This window comes from Poecilia formosa, unplaced genomic scaffold (assembly GCF_000485575.1).
Source record: "Poecilia formosa unplaced genomic scaffold, Poecilia_formosa-5.1.2 Scaffold0, whole genome shotgun sequence".
NCBI lineage: Eukaryota > Metazoa > Chordata > Actinopteri > Cyprinodontiformes > Poeciliidae > Poecilia > Poecilia formosa.
Genome location: NW_006799939.1, coordinates 6,463,483 through 6,477,496, shown reverse-complemented (window position 1 = coordinate 6,477,496; position 14,014 = coordinate 6,463,483). Strand labels below are relative to the sequence as shown.

General features: G+C 39.0%; 2 protein-coding genes across 14 annotated transcripts in view; both read right to left on the bottom strand.

Annotated features, from left to right (window-relative positions):
- Positions 1 to 11,136, bottom strand: part of snap91a (synaptosome associated protein 91a) — a 45,603-nt gene extending 34,467 nt beyond the window's left edge. For 4 of the 8 annotated variants that reach the window (XM_016680207.1, XM_016680246.1, XM_016680269.1 and 1 more), the window contains exon 1: positions 10,259 to 11,134. In XM_016680207.1, the coding sequence (XP_016535693.1) occupies positions 10,259 to 10,388 (130 nt within the window). In that variant the 5' untranslated portion in view covers positions 10,389 to 11,134. Of the gene's footprint in view, positions 1 to 10,258 lie in introns of all 8 variants that reach the window. The other 4 variants (XM_007566184.2, XM_007566264.2, XM_016680186.1 and 1 more) reach the window with 2 other exon arrangements.
- Positions 11,137 to 12,680: 1,544 nt separating this feature from the next.
- The window catches only part of dop1a (DOP1 leucine zipper like protein A), a 30,844-nt gene continuing 29,510 nt past the window's right edge, over positions 12,681 to 14,014 (bottom strand). For all 6 annotated transcript variants that reach the window (XM_007565063.2, XM_007565517.2, XM_016679953.1 and 3 more), the window contains 2 exons: positions 13,402 to 13,531; positions 12,681 to 13,291 (listed from right to left, as the gene is read on the bottom strand). In XM_007565063.2, the coding sequence (XP_007565125.1) occupies positions 12,983 to 13,291; positions 13,402 to 13,531 (439 nt within the window). In that variant the 3' untranslated portion in view covers positions 12,681 to 12,982. The remainder of the gene's footprint in view (positions 13,292 to 13,401; positions 13,532 to 14,014) is intronic.

Sequence of the window (14,014 nt, the reverse complement as noted above, 5' to 3'; positions counted from 1 at the left end):
AATGGGATGCGGACACTGTGGAGTCTGGATATGACATCTGAGGAATAAGCTGGCAGTCATTGGAACCTGCTGCTGTAGGGAAGACTGATATCAGAGCTGTGCCGACTTCATATGGACACTCAGTCTACTGTTTGCTATGCTGCAGCTTCTCTCCGTGTCATTAGTGCATTTAAAAAAAACAATCTCATCTGTATACAATCACGATGACATTCATCCTGGACGTCAGTTCACCTCAGATCACCAACATGCAATCAAATTTTGTTCAGGAAAGATATGAAAAAATGAATCCATAGTGACATGACGACAACAACAACGAACCTGGATTTCAAACGAATTTATGATGGAAGTTTCAAACATGCATGATGTTTCAACTTGTAGAGACAATCTGTTAACCATTAAATGAAAAGAAATGAAATCACTTCCTTAAATGCGATGCAGTTGGGTGATTCTGAATCAATTTGCAAACGTCAAAAACTCATGGAAAGTGTGGAAAATTCAAAGAGAGGGCCTGCAAGAAGAAGCAATAGTGCTGAGTGCATCAATGCGTAGCTCCTGAATTAACATATAACTAAAACACACTTTTTCTGTGATTATGCAAAGAAGAGTTTTATATAAAATCAAGAAAATTATGGACAACCCTGAGTATCCTCTTCAAAACAGCATGTCTCTTCTAATTCGCAACAGGTGATCTTTCCTGTCCATATCCATCAACATCTACAATAATTCTGTGGAGAATTTCTAATTAATGTGAGCTACAGCAACATTCCATTTCCCACTGGGATCAATAAAGTATTTTTTAATTTAAATTAAAGAGAATTGATTAAGCAGAAGCAGCGAAAAAAATAATAAAAGCAGCAAAATCTCATGAACAGACTATTTTACTACTATTTGTGCCAAAAGTGTTTGTTACTCTACATGGAACAGTATATCAGAAGTGATGTACTTCAAACTTCATATCTTAGCTTATAAATAATGTGTAATACATAAGTTACCTTTTATGGCTTTGACATCTCTAACCTTTTGGTTGCTTTGAAGGTTCTGCTGAGACTTCAGTAAGAATCAGTAAAATGTAAATATTCAGCAGGTTTGGCTTTTTGTTTTGTATTTAAAAAATCCCCAAGCTGCTTGTGCTGCAGCTGCTCCTCAGCTATCACTGCAGAATATTGTAATGAGCTAAAATAGGCATAACTTCGCATAATTCAAACCACAAAGTACCTCCAACGCAACCCGTGGCATCTGTTGAACACGCATCAACAGGCACACATTAATTAAATTGGCAGAGGGGGATTTTTGAAACAAATTCTTGACAATACTTAACAAGGGGGAACGTCAAAATGGCTGCTATGAAATAGGCTAACATAGGGGGCAACAAGATTTAATGGTTTTGATATTAAAACATAACAATGTTTCAAAGGTTGACCAGGAACACTAATTTTAAAACGCACTACAGGGTCCTTCACCATCTTTAAATTATTTGTGGAAACATTAGATCCTTTGTAGAAAAAGGAAATTAGTAATGAAGCCTTTGTTTTGTTCACGAAATTTTAAAAAGAAGCATTTTTAACCCTTTTTTTGCAATGGGAGCCACTTGGAATGAGACAAAGATGAAAGTTACATTGTATGAACTTGTCAACCCTGAACTGGAATATTCTACATTGATAACAGTGTCTACACAAGATCCCATGCAACAATTTCTGTAACATGTTTCTGTTCCTCCTGCACAACTCATTGGAGTTGAGTAATAATACAGCAGGAAACACTATAGCTTCACTCTATTATTGATATGCGGATGGCTGATATACTGTTAGCAAACAGCATCACACAACCATTTATAGTCCTGGGGAACGGCATTTGTCTCCTTTCAGATTTCTGTTTTTACTTTTTTGTCACTGAAATCTTTTAGATAATCACACAATTTTGCATATTAGACAAAAGTAGTCTGAGTAAATACAAAATAAAGTTTTCATTTGATGAGTGAAGTGAAGGAATCTAACTAATTTATCCCACCTAATTAAGACTTTCAGGAAAACATTTCTTGGACTGACTAGACGAAACTGTTTGTATGTTGTTCTGGTGGAAAACACCAGGACCCACATTTCAGAAACATGACATCACATCAGGAAGATCATGTGATGATGTTGGGTTGAACAGTAGCTGCTGAAAGTGGCCGGGTGCTTGACATGTCACCATTAAAGTTTCCAATAACAGGAAAAAGTCGATTGTCACTTTTTTGAAAATAAGTCATCAAAGGGGTCTAAAAAGTCACTAAATATAACAACAAAGTCGCTAAGTTGGCAACAACGCTTTCCCTCATCCAGACCACAGTATCTACACATCGATATGCCCCTTAGTCTGTTGGCTCCGCCCACTTTGGTGGAATTTTTCAGAAATTGTTTAGGGTTGATGTTATGCTTCCACAGGGGGCTTAGTTACACTTTAAGCTAAAGCAGGACAGTGATCCAAAGTAAGCCAGCAAGTCCAAATCTGAATGGTTTAAAAGAATAAGGTTTTGGATTGGCATAGTCAAAGTCTGTATCCAGTGGAGATTCTGTTCCATGGCCATTTGAAAATGCTTGATGGCAGTCGTTTCTGCTTTTTTTCCTCTTACTAAATGGGCATTAAATATTCAGCAACCCTTATGTTACAGTTTTTCCTCTTTGGACCCCAGAACATCACATGTAAAGATCAGAAATAGAAACTGAGGGGCAACTTGAGAGAGCAGAGCACATCTATTTGCTGCTAAGATTTAGAGTAGCAGCGATAATAGTGTGGTAGCGAGAAAGATCTTTGACTCGGCTCGTTAATCTGGACCAACACTGATGGCAGGGCACTCCACCTCCCACGCTGTTTGACATTACACAGATACCCGCTGAGCGATCGAGTCTGCAGTACATGCTAAGCTTTATCAACAGCAAACTTCAAAGTTCTGCTTTCCAGTGCAACTCTTGGCAAAAATCACTCCTCACTGGAAAAACAAGAAGAAATAAGAATGGAGGACCAAAGACGACGTAAAGAGGGTCTGGATGAAGAAGGGGGCAACCACATACTGTGAACACGAGTGTTTTTGAGCATTTTATGAATTTAAAATAGAAGTTAGAGCTACTTTAAGCAATGGAAGGTTCAATACACGCTCTAAGTTGCTTCTGTGTGTGTCCCATATTGGTGCAAAATGAAGCATTTGACTAGAATATGTTTGGCTTCATGAGTTATGCTCTGCAGACCAATGAATGATGAGAAGTGTCGAGGCAACAAACAAGAACTGATGATCTACAGCATCCTTGGCTCAAGGATCGGTCCTGTGCGTCTGCCAACAGAACCCTTATACTGGACTTTATTGATGATTTCACTCCAGACATTTTAGAAAGAAATTAATTTGGAGGTACATCGAAGCAGTCTGGGCTTATATAGTACCGGCACTAATTGGATGGCAATCCACAATTCAACAGGACAGGGATATTGAACAAACCACAATGAAAAGTTAAACAGTTTGCAGACCGAGCAGTTGTGTTTAGATAAGTTTGGCATGCTATCCTTTCAAAGGTAAAGTTTTCCCAAACAGAGTCATTATGTAGTGTCGATGTTAACTTTCTGGGTCGGAGTGGCATCTAGAGATGCAAACTCAAAAACTCAACTGGAACAACATCCTCTTCTGCCCAAAGGATAAAAGAAATGGATCTTACTGTCAGGTATCATTCATGCTAAAAGGAAAACAGAAATGTATTAGTTATGGAATAGACGTTCCTAGGTTTCATCAATTGGAAAAGAAAATGTGAAAAAAAATGCTCAAGTCACTTTTTTCCAGGTGAATTTTTGGTCCTTCTTACTATAAATAGCCATAAAATGTTATTTAAAGATTATGCCCCTGTTTATTTTTTTTAAATAATTGGAACTTTTAATATCTGTCAGTTATTTACAATTTTCTGTATGTTAACCAGGTTCCAAATACCACATTGACAAACCCCAATGTGATATTTGTCAATCAAGTTGGGTGCTAGGCTATACTATGTTTTTTTTAAGGTTTTATTCGCTCTAGTGGCCTTTACTTGACAGTGAATTGACATGAAAGTGAGTAATGAGAGAAGGGGGAAGACATGCGGCAAAGGTCACCAGGCCGGAAATCGAACTTGCTTCAGCCACGTATGTGGGTTGTGCTTAACCCCTGTGTCACCATAGCAGACCACTATACTATGTTTTACGATGCTATGTTATACTGTATTATACTATACTAAGGCATGCTATCCTATGTTTTATTATACTACACAATACTTTACTATACTATTGTATTTTAATCCCATTTTATGTATGCAGCCAATGAAAGAACATTGTCAGTGGCAGATATGAAAGAATTTATGAGATGCGAACCATCTAGAAGTTGGACTTCTAGATTTGTGTGTCTACTACACACACCTAAACAGCCCTCATATAAAATGTTAAAGTTGGGATTGGAAAGAGACCTCCAAATCTCTTACTTGAATTTTGACTTCATGAGGGTTGAAAACTTTTAAAAACTCAAATTAAAAATAAACGCCTGATCAAACTGCAGTTCAGATTTTACTTTTTTTTTTTTAAAGAACAACATACAAAAATCAGTGTATTGTATTAACATTTGAAAATATTAAGAGTGGTGGTGCTCGAAACCTTAGCACTGAAAAGATCTTTGTTATCAGATTTATTTTGGAACATCTGCTCTATAGGAGAAAAACATGTAATATAAAATAAAAGAAAAAATATATGTCTCCCTTCTCAAAGGCCGTCATTATAAGAAAAGATGAAACACATTCTTCCCAGTTATATGATTGAGCGTTTGCCAATGAACATTTCCAAACAGTGAATTCCTTCAGCAAAAAAAAAAAAAAACAACAACAAAAAAACAACTAAGAAACCATAGATCAACAAACTTGAATCTTTAGGAAAAAAAATCTGCAAACCAGATGAGTCCAAAAGACCATCCTAAGAGCTTCCCAGCCTCATCATTATCCATGAGGCCTTCTGGCTCTGAAATCTGGTAACACATTGATTGTGACACATGCAGCGGTAACAGCACCCTGTCTGCCAGAGGGGGCTCAGCATGCTGTTTATGTTCCTAATCGCTTGCCGTCCTGCTTCCCCCACCCCACCACTCACCAACACACACCCAGCAGGTAACACGCGCTGCTTTCACACTGAGCGGGCATTCCAGCCCGCTCAGTGTGAAATAACTGAGCGGGCTCAGTTATTTCTCTGAAATAAAACCGCTAATTGGAGTTACACTATTCAGAGCAGCAGCAGATAAGGTGATAATTACCAAAGGATCCGGACCCTTCATCTACGTCGTGATCTTTGCACGATGCGGATACGAAAAAGAGACTTTTTTTCTTAAACAGATTTTCTAAAATGTGACCTTCACACTTACCAAGAAGTCGTGACTGTTGGAACAGCATTAAGATTTAGAGGTTTGGGAACGCAATGGGCAGATAAAACGATGGAGGCCATTAGGAGCAGCACGAGTGGTAGGGCTTGTCTTTAGAAACAGAGCCATTTTCATTTGGCTGCCATTCAAGTCTCTTTTCGCTGATTCCTTCTGGTCTGCAGATAAAACTGCCCCAGCAGGCTTGGTTCTCACCTATGCTTCCAGTATTCCTCACAAGAGAAACAAATAGTGTTTATCACATTTTCTGCTTATCACAGCATTCATTTAGCAGCTGCTGTTTAAAAAAAAAAGAAATTTAAAAAATGAAGTCGCACAGACACTTCTGTCCGTCATGAGCGAGACTTACATAAACAGATGTTTTGTGAGGACTCAGGGCTAATGTTGTGCAAAAACAGATAGCCAATACAAGAAAAGCACCTTAAACTCATATTTCTCCGTACAGATATTATGCAATCCTTCCAAAATGTCTGACAGTACCGTCTGACTCGCATCTCACACGGCACTGTGTCATAGAATTAACACTGAATGTGGTTGGTGCGACAGTCCTCATTCGCTGATTTGTATCCCATCCAGCAGTTCAGATAATTATATACCAGCACAAAACCCATTTGGAGAAAAATATGCTTCCTAAACAAGACAAGCTACTTGCAAAGGTGAGCTAATACTACTGGATATTAAGCAAAATCTGGATGCAGCTAGATTGCAGGCTTTGATCTGAATGGCTTGAAAATCATTCACTAATTCAGACCCTTGACTCACAGCTGTATCTTCTTCTTGGCAACAGCCAATTCAGGCCCCTTCCTCAAATAGCGCACTCAGTGCTTCCAGCCAGGGTCTCAGGATGCAAGCTAAGTGAAGTTGCGAATGTACATCCCATTATGCTGAGCAATCCGTCCCACAAGCCAATCTTTTCCCAGTTTACGAAATGCATCTGGTTTTTAACCACGGTTGTCTCTCAGCTTCTTAAAAGATCAAAATGTGTCTTTAAAGTCTTCATAAACCTACAGGAAGAGACTGTTTACTATTAAATTATAGAATTGTAGAAATATTTCAAGTATAGGTAAAAAAACAAAAGCATTCAAGGACTTTGGTTATAGTGTAAAAACAAAGAGGTTAATAAGGCCTGCAGCAAGATTGTACAGACCTTATAAGATGTCAGAGAGACATGATAGCTTATATTTTGGTAAAATTAACTAATAAGATCAGTGCATTATGCTTTTTACAATGAGAAATGTAATTGTACCTTATTACGTCTAACTTTCTGAAGACTTTTGATTGAATTACCTAAGTTTGATCTATTTAAAGTTTTAAAATAGAAGCATGTCCTGAAAGTTGCTTATGCCAGAGAGGCACATATGTGGCCGTAGGCTGTGTAGTCTTTAATCCAGAAGAACCAATCTTTTCAAGTTCTTACTGTTTAAAATTTTTAACAACTTGTTGAGAGATGAGTGTGAGGTCAGACATACACTATTTGTCTTCTGTGTTTATGTAACATTAATCGACCACCTAAGGTTTGTTCCAAATAAGTAGTGGGAAAAGATACCAATGTCTATAACTCATTATTAAAGGACAAATAAGATTTATTTGTAAGTGGGTTCTATTGTGAAGTTATGATTGGTCAATATCTTGTCTTTTGTTGTTGGCTGAAAAAGCAATCTCCATTTCATCAAAGTAAAGATGCCAGCAGTATAATTTACTGCAGATTAAATATTGACTCTAGAAGCTCTTTGCGGAGCAACACTTCTAACGAGTTTAACTATGTCTTTAGTTGGTCTGTGGCATTTTAGGGCAAGCTTTAAAAAAAAAGATAATTCCACTGTCATCAGCTGTAGTAGTAAAAAGATTTTATTAGAGTGAATCTGAAGAAAAGTAAATAAATTGTGGAAGGCTAAGAGCTAGCCAGAGGGTGGCCATGCTTTTAGCTGATGTATTTAAAAGACTAAAACTGATATTATATTGTCTTCCATTACTCTGAGGATTTTTTGACTTTACTCCAAACTCACTGCAGTGCGATGTCTGTCCCTTTTCTCAATTTGTGTATCTGGTAGTGGAGGTGCCCAACATTCATCATACCTCTGATTATCTGTCCATCTGCCAGGTCACTTCCCATCTAAACCCTGTAAATAACAACTAATCAGGCCATAAAATCTGCCCAAACAAAGACAAACATTGATTTAAAAACAAAGGGGAAAAAAGCAGATAAAAGTTCATGTTGCCAGTTGATTTCAATCTAGCATTGTTGGATCAATTGGATCAATTTTGCAGATGACTATATTTCTGCAAGACAACACACACACCAAATTTTGGTTATGTATGCATTTTAATGTCTCTTTGTGCAGCACTTACAGTAAACAAATAAAGCAAGGTATGTCAATATACTGGAGTTTTTTCTTATGATGTAGAGATGAGCTAATGATACAAACAAAAAGACTGTTGCAGATAATTTTGTCAAGGAAATATTGAATGTAAGTGGTCTTAAGATAACAAATTAGTTGCAGCTTCACAAGGATTTTTTATGTAATTTTCTTTTTTTTAAAAAGGTGAGCATACTTATTTCTGTCCTCTTAACATAAATTTTGTCCAACAATAGTGTGAAAAACCTCAGTGTCAGTAGCAAAATTAAAGAAAAACTAATACTAGCCTCCATGAGGGCATGACCATGTTTCTTCACCTGTCACAAATGCTGAAACAAACTTCTGCAAATTGACCAGTTTGCACTTAACTATTAGCTAAATCACCAGGTTTCATTGTTCATATTTATATTCTGCATGGACTGGTTCCCTGTGCTAACACAAACTCAGTTTGAGTTTTCCAGTTCCAGCTTAGAGGCATTTCCTCGAATTTCTTTTTTGTTTCTTGCTCCAAACATTGTGGTATCTGTACTCCTTGGCTGTTTTGTACTAATATATGAAGTGTTTTTGTGCATTTATGCTCATTGTTTTAATATTGAGTCATCTGAACTTTGAAAGCTCCATTAAACCTTTCTGTTTCATTTTTGTTTTAAATATTAGGTTGTATATTTACAGTGTCATGCCAAAGTATGACACCCCATAGTCTTTTTGTTGTCACATTACAACAACAAACATTAATGTCTTATATTGTGATCGTATGTGATTTTATGTGATGAACATAAAGTAGTGAATAAGTGTGAAGTGGAAGGAAAATAATACTTGGTTTTCACAACATCAGAAAAGTCTGCTTTGTAGAACAATCAATTACAGATGCAAGTGTTTTATGTTACTTTGCACATCTGAGAATATCAGCTCTGCATTCATTAAATCCCTCAATTTGCAGTTTTAACTGTATGTTTGGGTAATTATCCTGCTGAAACAAGAACCTCCACCCTTTTCTCAAACCTTCTAACAGTCGTTCTTCCAGCAGTGTCCTCTATTTACTTCCCTCAGTTTCAGCTTCTCTGTCACTACTGGAGAAGCATGTCCCATGACATGTTGCAGACAGCACCGTGTTTTATGATGAAGATGGTGATGTGCAGTGTTACTTATCTGCTAAAGTGTTTTTCAGGTGGATCAATAGGTTCAATTTGATCTTTTTGATCTTTTGTTTCTAAAGTCCCTACATGATTTGTGGTCTGCTTTAAACAGGACTTCATTCTTTCTTTCAAAAAAGTGTTTCTTCCCATTATTAATCCACAAATGCCAGATTCTTCCCTCCATGTTTACCAATGGCATGATTGCTCTTTCTTTGATTAACTATTTTCTTTATCTGGGCATGTCTGGGTAAGTGTATTGTTGATCCATGCTTTTCAGCTTTATGCCTGACTTTACTGCTGTGTGTAATGTTCCCTAAAAACCATTTGAGAGCCTTATCTGACAGCTGGATTTGCACTGAGTAAATTTCACGAGTGAACTCTGCTAAAGTCTGGGGTGTCCAAAGCCAGTCCTCAAGGGCCGATATCCTGCTTGTTTTAGTTCAACACCCTGGTAGCAGCTACCTACTCAGCATGCCAATGTTCTGCGGAGGCCTTCTAATGACCCTTCATTTGATTCAGCTGAGTTGAAGCACCTAAAAGATGCAGGATGGCGGCTCTTAAGGACCAACTTTAAAGACGCCTGCATTGGGTGATACATTTCAAAGTTTATATATGCAAAACATTTGAAATCAATGAGTCATTTTCCTTCAACTTCCATTTTAATTTTTCTTCCACAGCTATACACTATTTTGTATTGATCTGCTGCATAAAATTCCAATGAGATACATTCATGTTTGTGAATGTTATTTGACAAAATTTCAAAAAGATAAAGATGTACCACCAGTTTTGCAAGGCACTTCATGATGTTATATACATATATATATAAAAGTTAACGTATATTAATATGTCAGTGTTATGCAGTTCACAAATCAAATGCTAACTTTTATGTGTTCTCTGTGCTACACTAAAGTGACAAATAATGTCACTGCAAATAGCCAATTTGGCTGCACTTGTGTGTAGCATGTGTGTGTGTAAGTGTTTCTGGTTTTTGTAGTCTCATTAGAACCTCACTTGACACAGTCCCATCTAAGGCCCATAGATGGTATGGGGACCAAATCCAAGACTAATTTATTATTGTATTACTGGTTGGTGATTAGCACTAGAAATTGAGTAAACAGTGAAACTTGGGGGCTAGGCTACATTGAATGAATGGACGTCAGTGCAATGCAAGGGTAGCAGAACAAGCTAGTGTGAATTAGTGACACTGTACTTTTGAATGACATATTCCCTATACTATGGAAAAGATGTAGGTGGAATGAGGGATAGATAGATAGATAGATAGATAGATAGATAGATAGATAGATAGATAGATAGATAGATAGATAGATAGATAGATAGATAGATAGATAGATACTTACATTCCAGGTGTTTTTTCTTTGGGGCTGTCTGCTCATGTGTAGTGGCCTTACACACGGCCCTGGAGACCTCGGAGCCCGTCAGGGTGTACTGAGCCGCGGCGATGCGGTCTGTCAGCGTCTGCCCCGACATCTTCTAAATATCCGCTGAGTCCAATCTCCACGATCAGAGTCCAATATGGTCCTACCCCCTCACACACACACACGCACACACACTCGCTCACGCACTCACTCACACACTCACACCTACGCTCTCACACACGCACCAAAAAGAGAGGGCAGCCCCAAAAATCCTAGCTGCCCTCGAAAACGGCCGCACAGATCCGGCGCTAGAGAGGAGCCGCTGGGACACTTTCTGATTGCATAACAACTGGAAGTCCGTCCTGTTGGGAATTCACGCGTTTCCTTCCCCGAAGGCCGGTATCCAACATTCGGCAGCAAAAAAAAAAAAAAAAAAAAAAAAAAAAAAAAAAAAGGGGAAAATCCAATCCAAACCCACGAGGGGGTTGATTTGTTATTATTATTATTTTATTTCAGATCGGTGATCTGAATGCAGCCTACCGGATGATGCTGGTCGCTGCCTCCCCCTCCTCCCTGTCTTCCTTCCTCCTCCTGGATAATCCTCACCAGCAGCAGCAGCCGCGGTCCTACCGTCCCTGTGTATCAGCGGGGCATACAGGGAAGCATCATCACCATCATCATTCCCCCCTACCATCCAACGCAACTCCGTTGCGGCCTGTGATACAGAAGTTAAGCGCCAGAGCCCGGCAGGTTCGGATCGCGATTTTTTTCTGTGAATTCACATGCTCTTATTTTTTTTCCCTTTTAATTTATTTATTTAATAACTCATCCGCTCCCCCACCCTACCCCGAGACGAGTGGCGCTGCGTTGCCAGCCGCGCTGCTTCCTCTATTATCGCGAGACCCGGAGAAGGCGTAAAGACACGAGAAGGGGGCAGATGGGAGGAGGGGGAGGGTTGTCTAAACGGCCGAGCGTGATGCTTTCTGTGAAGGTCATATGGAGCTCGAAGCTGCATGCAGCAAGACTTCACCATGTTCTCTGGTCCTGTCGGTTCTCCATTTGTGTAAAACAAATAGATGAATGATGAGCAGAGCAGGAGGTGAAGAAGAAAGGCGGGTTTAGTCTCTGTCCATGGTGCTGATTTCTCCTGTTAGATAGCGAGTACACCCGCAGATCTGATTTCTACATGTTTTATCATGTTATAATCACAAACTTCAGGGAATATTGGATAAAAAAAAAAGACAAACACCTTGTGTTGTGGAAGGAGAAAGTTAGTTTTAAAAATGGTATTAATGTGTGTACAATTGTATTCAGCTCAGTTTTCCTATATATGCAAATAAATAGAATCTAGACCTACCAAAAGCTGGTTAAATGACCCTGGTGTGACTGTTCCTTACTGGCCAGCAGACTCCCCTGACCTTTAGCCCCATAGAAAGTCTATGGGCTGTTGTCAAGAGGAAGATGAGACCACTGATCCAACAAGGCAGATGACCAGAAGGCAGCCGGCAAAGCGATCCACAGGCTGATCTCCTCTTATGCCACGGTGCATTAATGCCGTAACTCATTCAAGAGGAGGCCCAACCTTGTATTGAGTGCACAGAAATGTAAATACTTTTCAGTAGCCTCAAAGTTTTACTCAAAACACTAATTTTTCATTGGTCTATAATCATTAAAACTGCAACAAGATAAAAGCTCAAAGTGTTTTACTGAAGGTTGATAAAATGACTGAAATGACTGGGAAGAAATTTTGCACTTTCACAAAATATATCGAATTTTTTTAGACACATTACTATGTTGGGCCTGTCATATGGAAGTTTATAAACTCTTGATATTATGTGGTTGTAATTTGAAAAAATGTGGAAAAGTTTAAGGGGAAAGAGTAACACACCCCTAATGACCAACACACTCATTAAGGGTAAACTAGACAGCAGCTGCAGAATAAACATCGAATGAAAAAACAAGTAATGAATCCACTTTTCTAATGTCAAAGCACCATCTCTCAGACTCGCAAAATATGAGCACGATTGTCTCTCAGAACAAGAAAACTCCTTTTTCATTTTTAATTCAAGTTTGAAGTTTTAAAGTGTGTAATGGCGACACTTGACAAAATGTAATGTTTCGATTGTTGACTGTGTTTTGACTTTGTATTTTTGTGATGTAAAGCACTTTGTACTGCCTTGTTCTATACAAATTAACTTGATTGAGAAAATATTAAATGTAGACGGTTCAGATAGAGTTTAAATTCACATACTAAAAGATCAGCTGTACCCCAAACATCACACTTCTATTGTTTCTTAAAATCCTACATTAGAAAATCAATATAGATTCATTATTGGCATGAATTCCTTCAAAACTTTTTTCTAGACGAGCTTTAAAAAGGTTTTGAAGAGAGCGAGTCGTTTATCTGGCTGTCATTAGAAACCTTTTTTTATTAAGTCACCTTAGATGGAATGACAGAGCATTTTGAGTGTCTTCTAAACGACTCATGAAATGTTAAAACTCGTCAAAAGCTGCTCCGTATATACACAATTAAAATTAAATACAGTAGCTCAAGAATCATAAATAGAAAAACTGTACAGTCTTCCCCCCGCCCTCCCCAGCTCATATCCCCATATTGTTATCATTCATGAATGTACAAGTTAAAGTTTGTTCACTAGTGTTCAGTAATATGTTAATGCCCAGTTCCTCCCTCGCTGGGAGGGTCTCTCATGTCTTGATAAGACCCTCTAGAAAGTCCTTCTCCACCATCTCCTCGATGTTCTGTCGGGCTCGGCTCCAGAACACCTTCTGGCTCTCCAGCTTGTGGCCCTCCTTGCTGCCGGGGAAGGAGGAATCCGCGGGATTGTGGGTGTAGACGGGCCCCGATCGGCAGCTCGCCTTGCTGTTGAAGACCTGGCTGAGCAGGTTGAAGAAGGGCAGCAGCTGCTCCATGCTGCGGATGACGTAGAGGGTCAGCATCAGGTGGCCCGGCTCCCACAGCAGGGTTTTAGTGGAACAGTCCTCCTCTGGGTTTTTCTATGGTACGCAGAAAAACAATTTACATTTATAACTGCATTCCTCCCCGCCACACAACCCTCGGTTTTTTTTTAAGGTTTTGTTTTTTAAAATCAAGGAGGAGGAGACACCTTGGCTCGTTTTCTCAGCAGCTTCACCAGACGGACCACGTAGGGCTTGAACTCCCTCTGATGGGTCCCCTGGCGTCTCACCTCCAACCCTGAATCATCTGAAGCCTCTGGGATGAAGGCCCAGCGGTACCTGCAATGAAGTGGTGCACAGCTTCAGAGGAGGTTTCAACAGGACCACAGTTCTAACTTTAACCACAGTTTCTGCAGGTTTTACAGACTTAAAGACCATTTAAATGAAATTTCAGACCCATAACAACACAAAAATATATAAACTTTGTCCATCCAACTTGTATTTCTCCCTCATAGACATAAAAAAAGCTACCTAGCTAGTTAGCAAGGGTAAGGCGAACGTGGCTCTGTGGGAAGAGTAGTTGTCTTGTTATAGGAAGGTTGTAGGTTAAATTCCAACTTCCTCATGTCGATGTGTCCTTGGGCAAGGCACTTAACCCTAACTGTGTATCAGTTTGAGTGTGAATGGGTGAATGTGACTATATTCACCCAAGCGCTTTGAGTGGTCGAAATGATTGGAAAAGCGCTATATAAGTTCAGTCCATTTACCATTTAAGCTGTGAGAAAATACATATAGAATGTATATAGTCTTGCCAAGACTTGT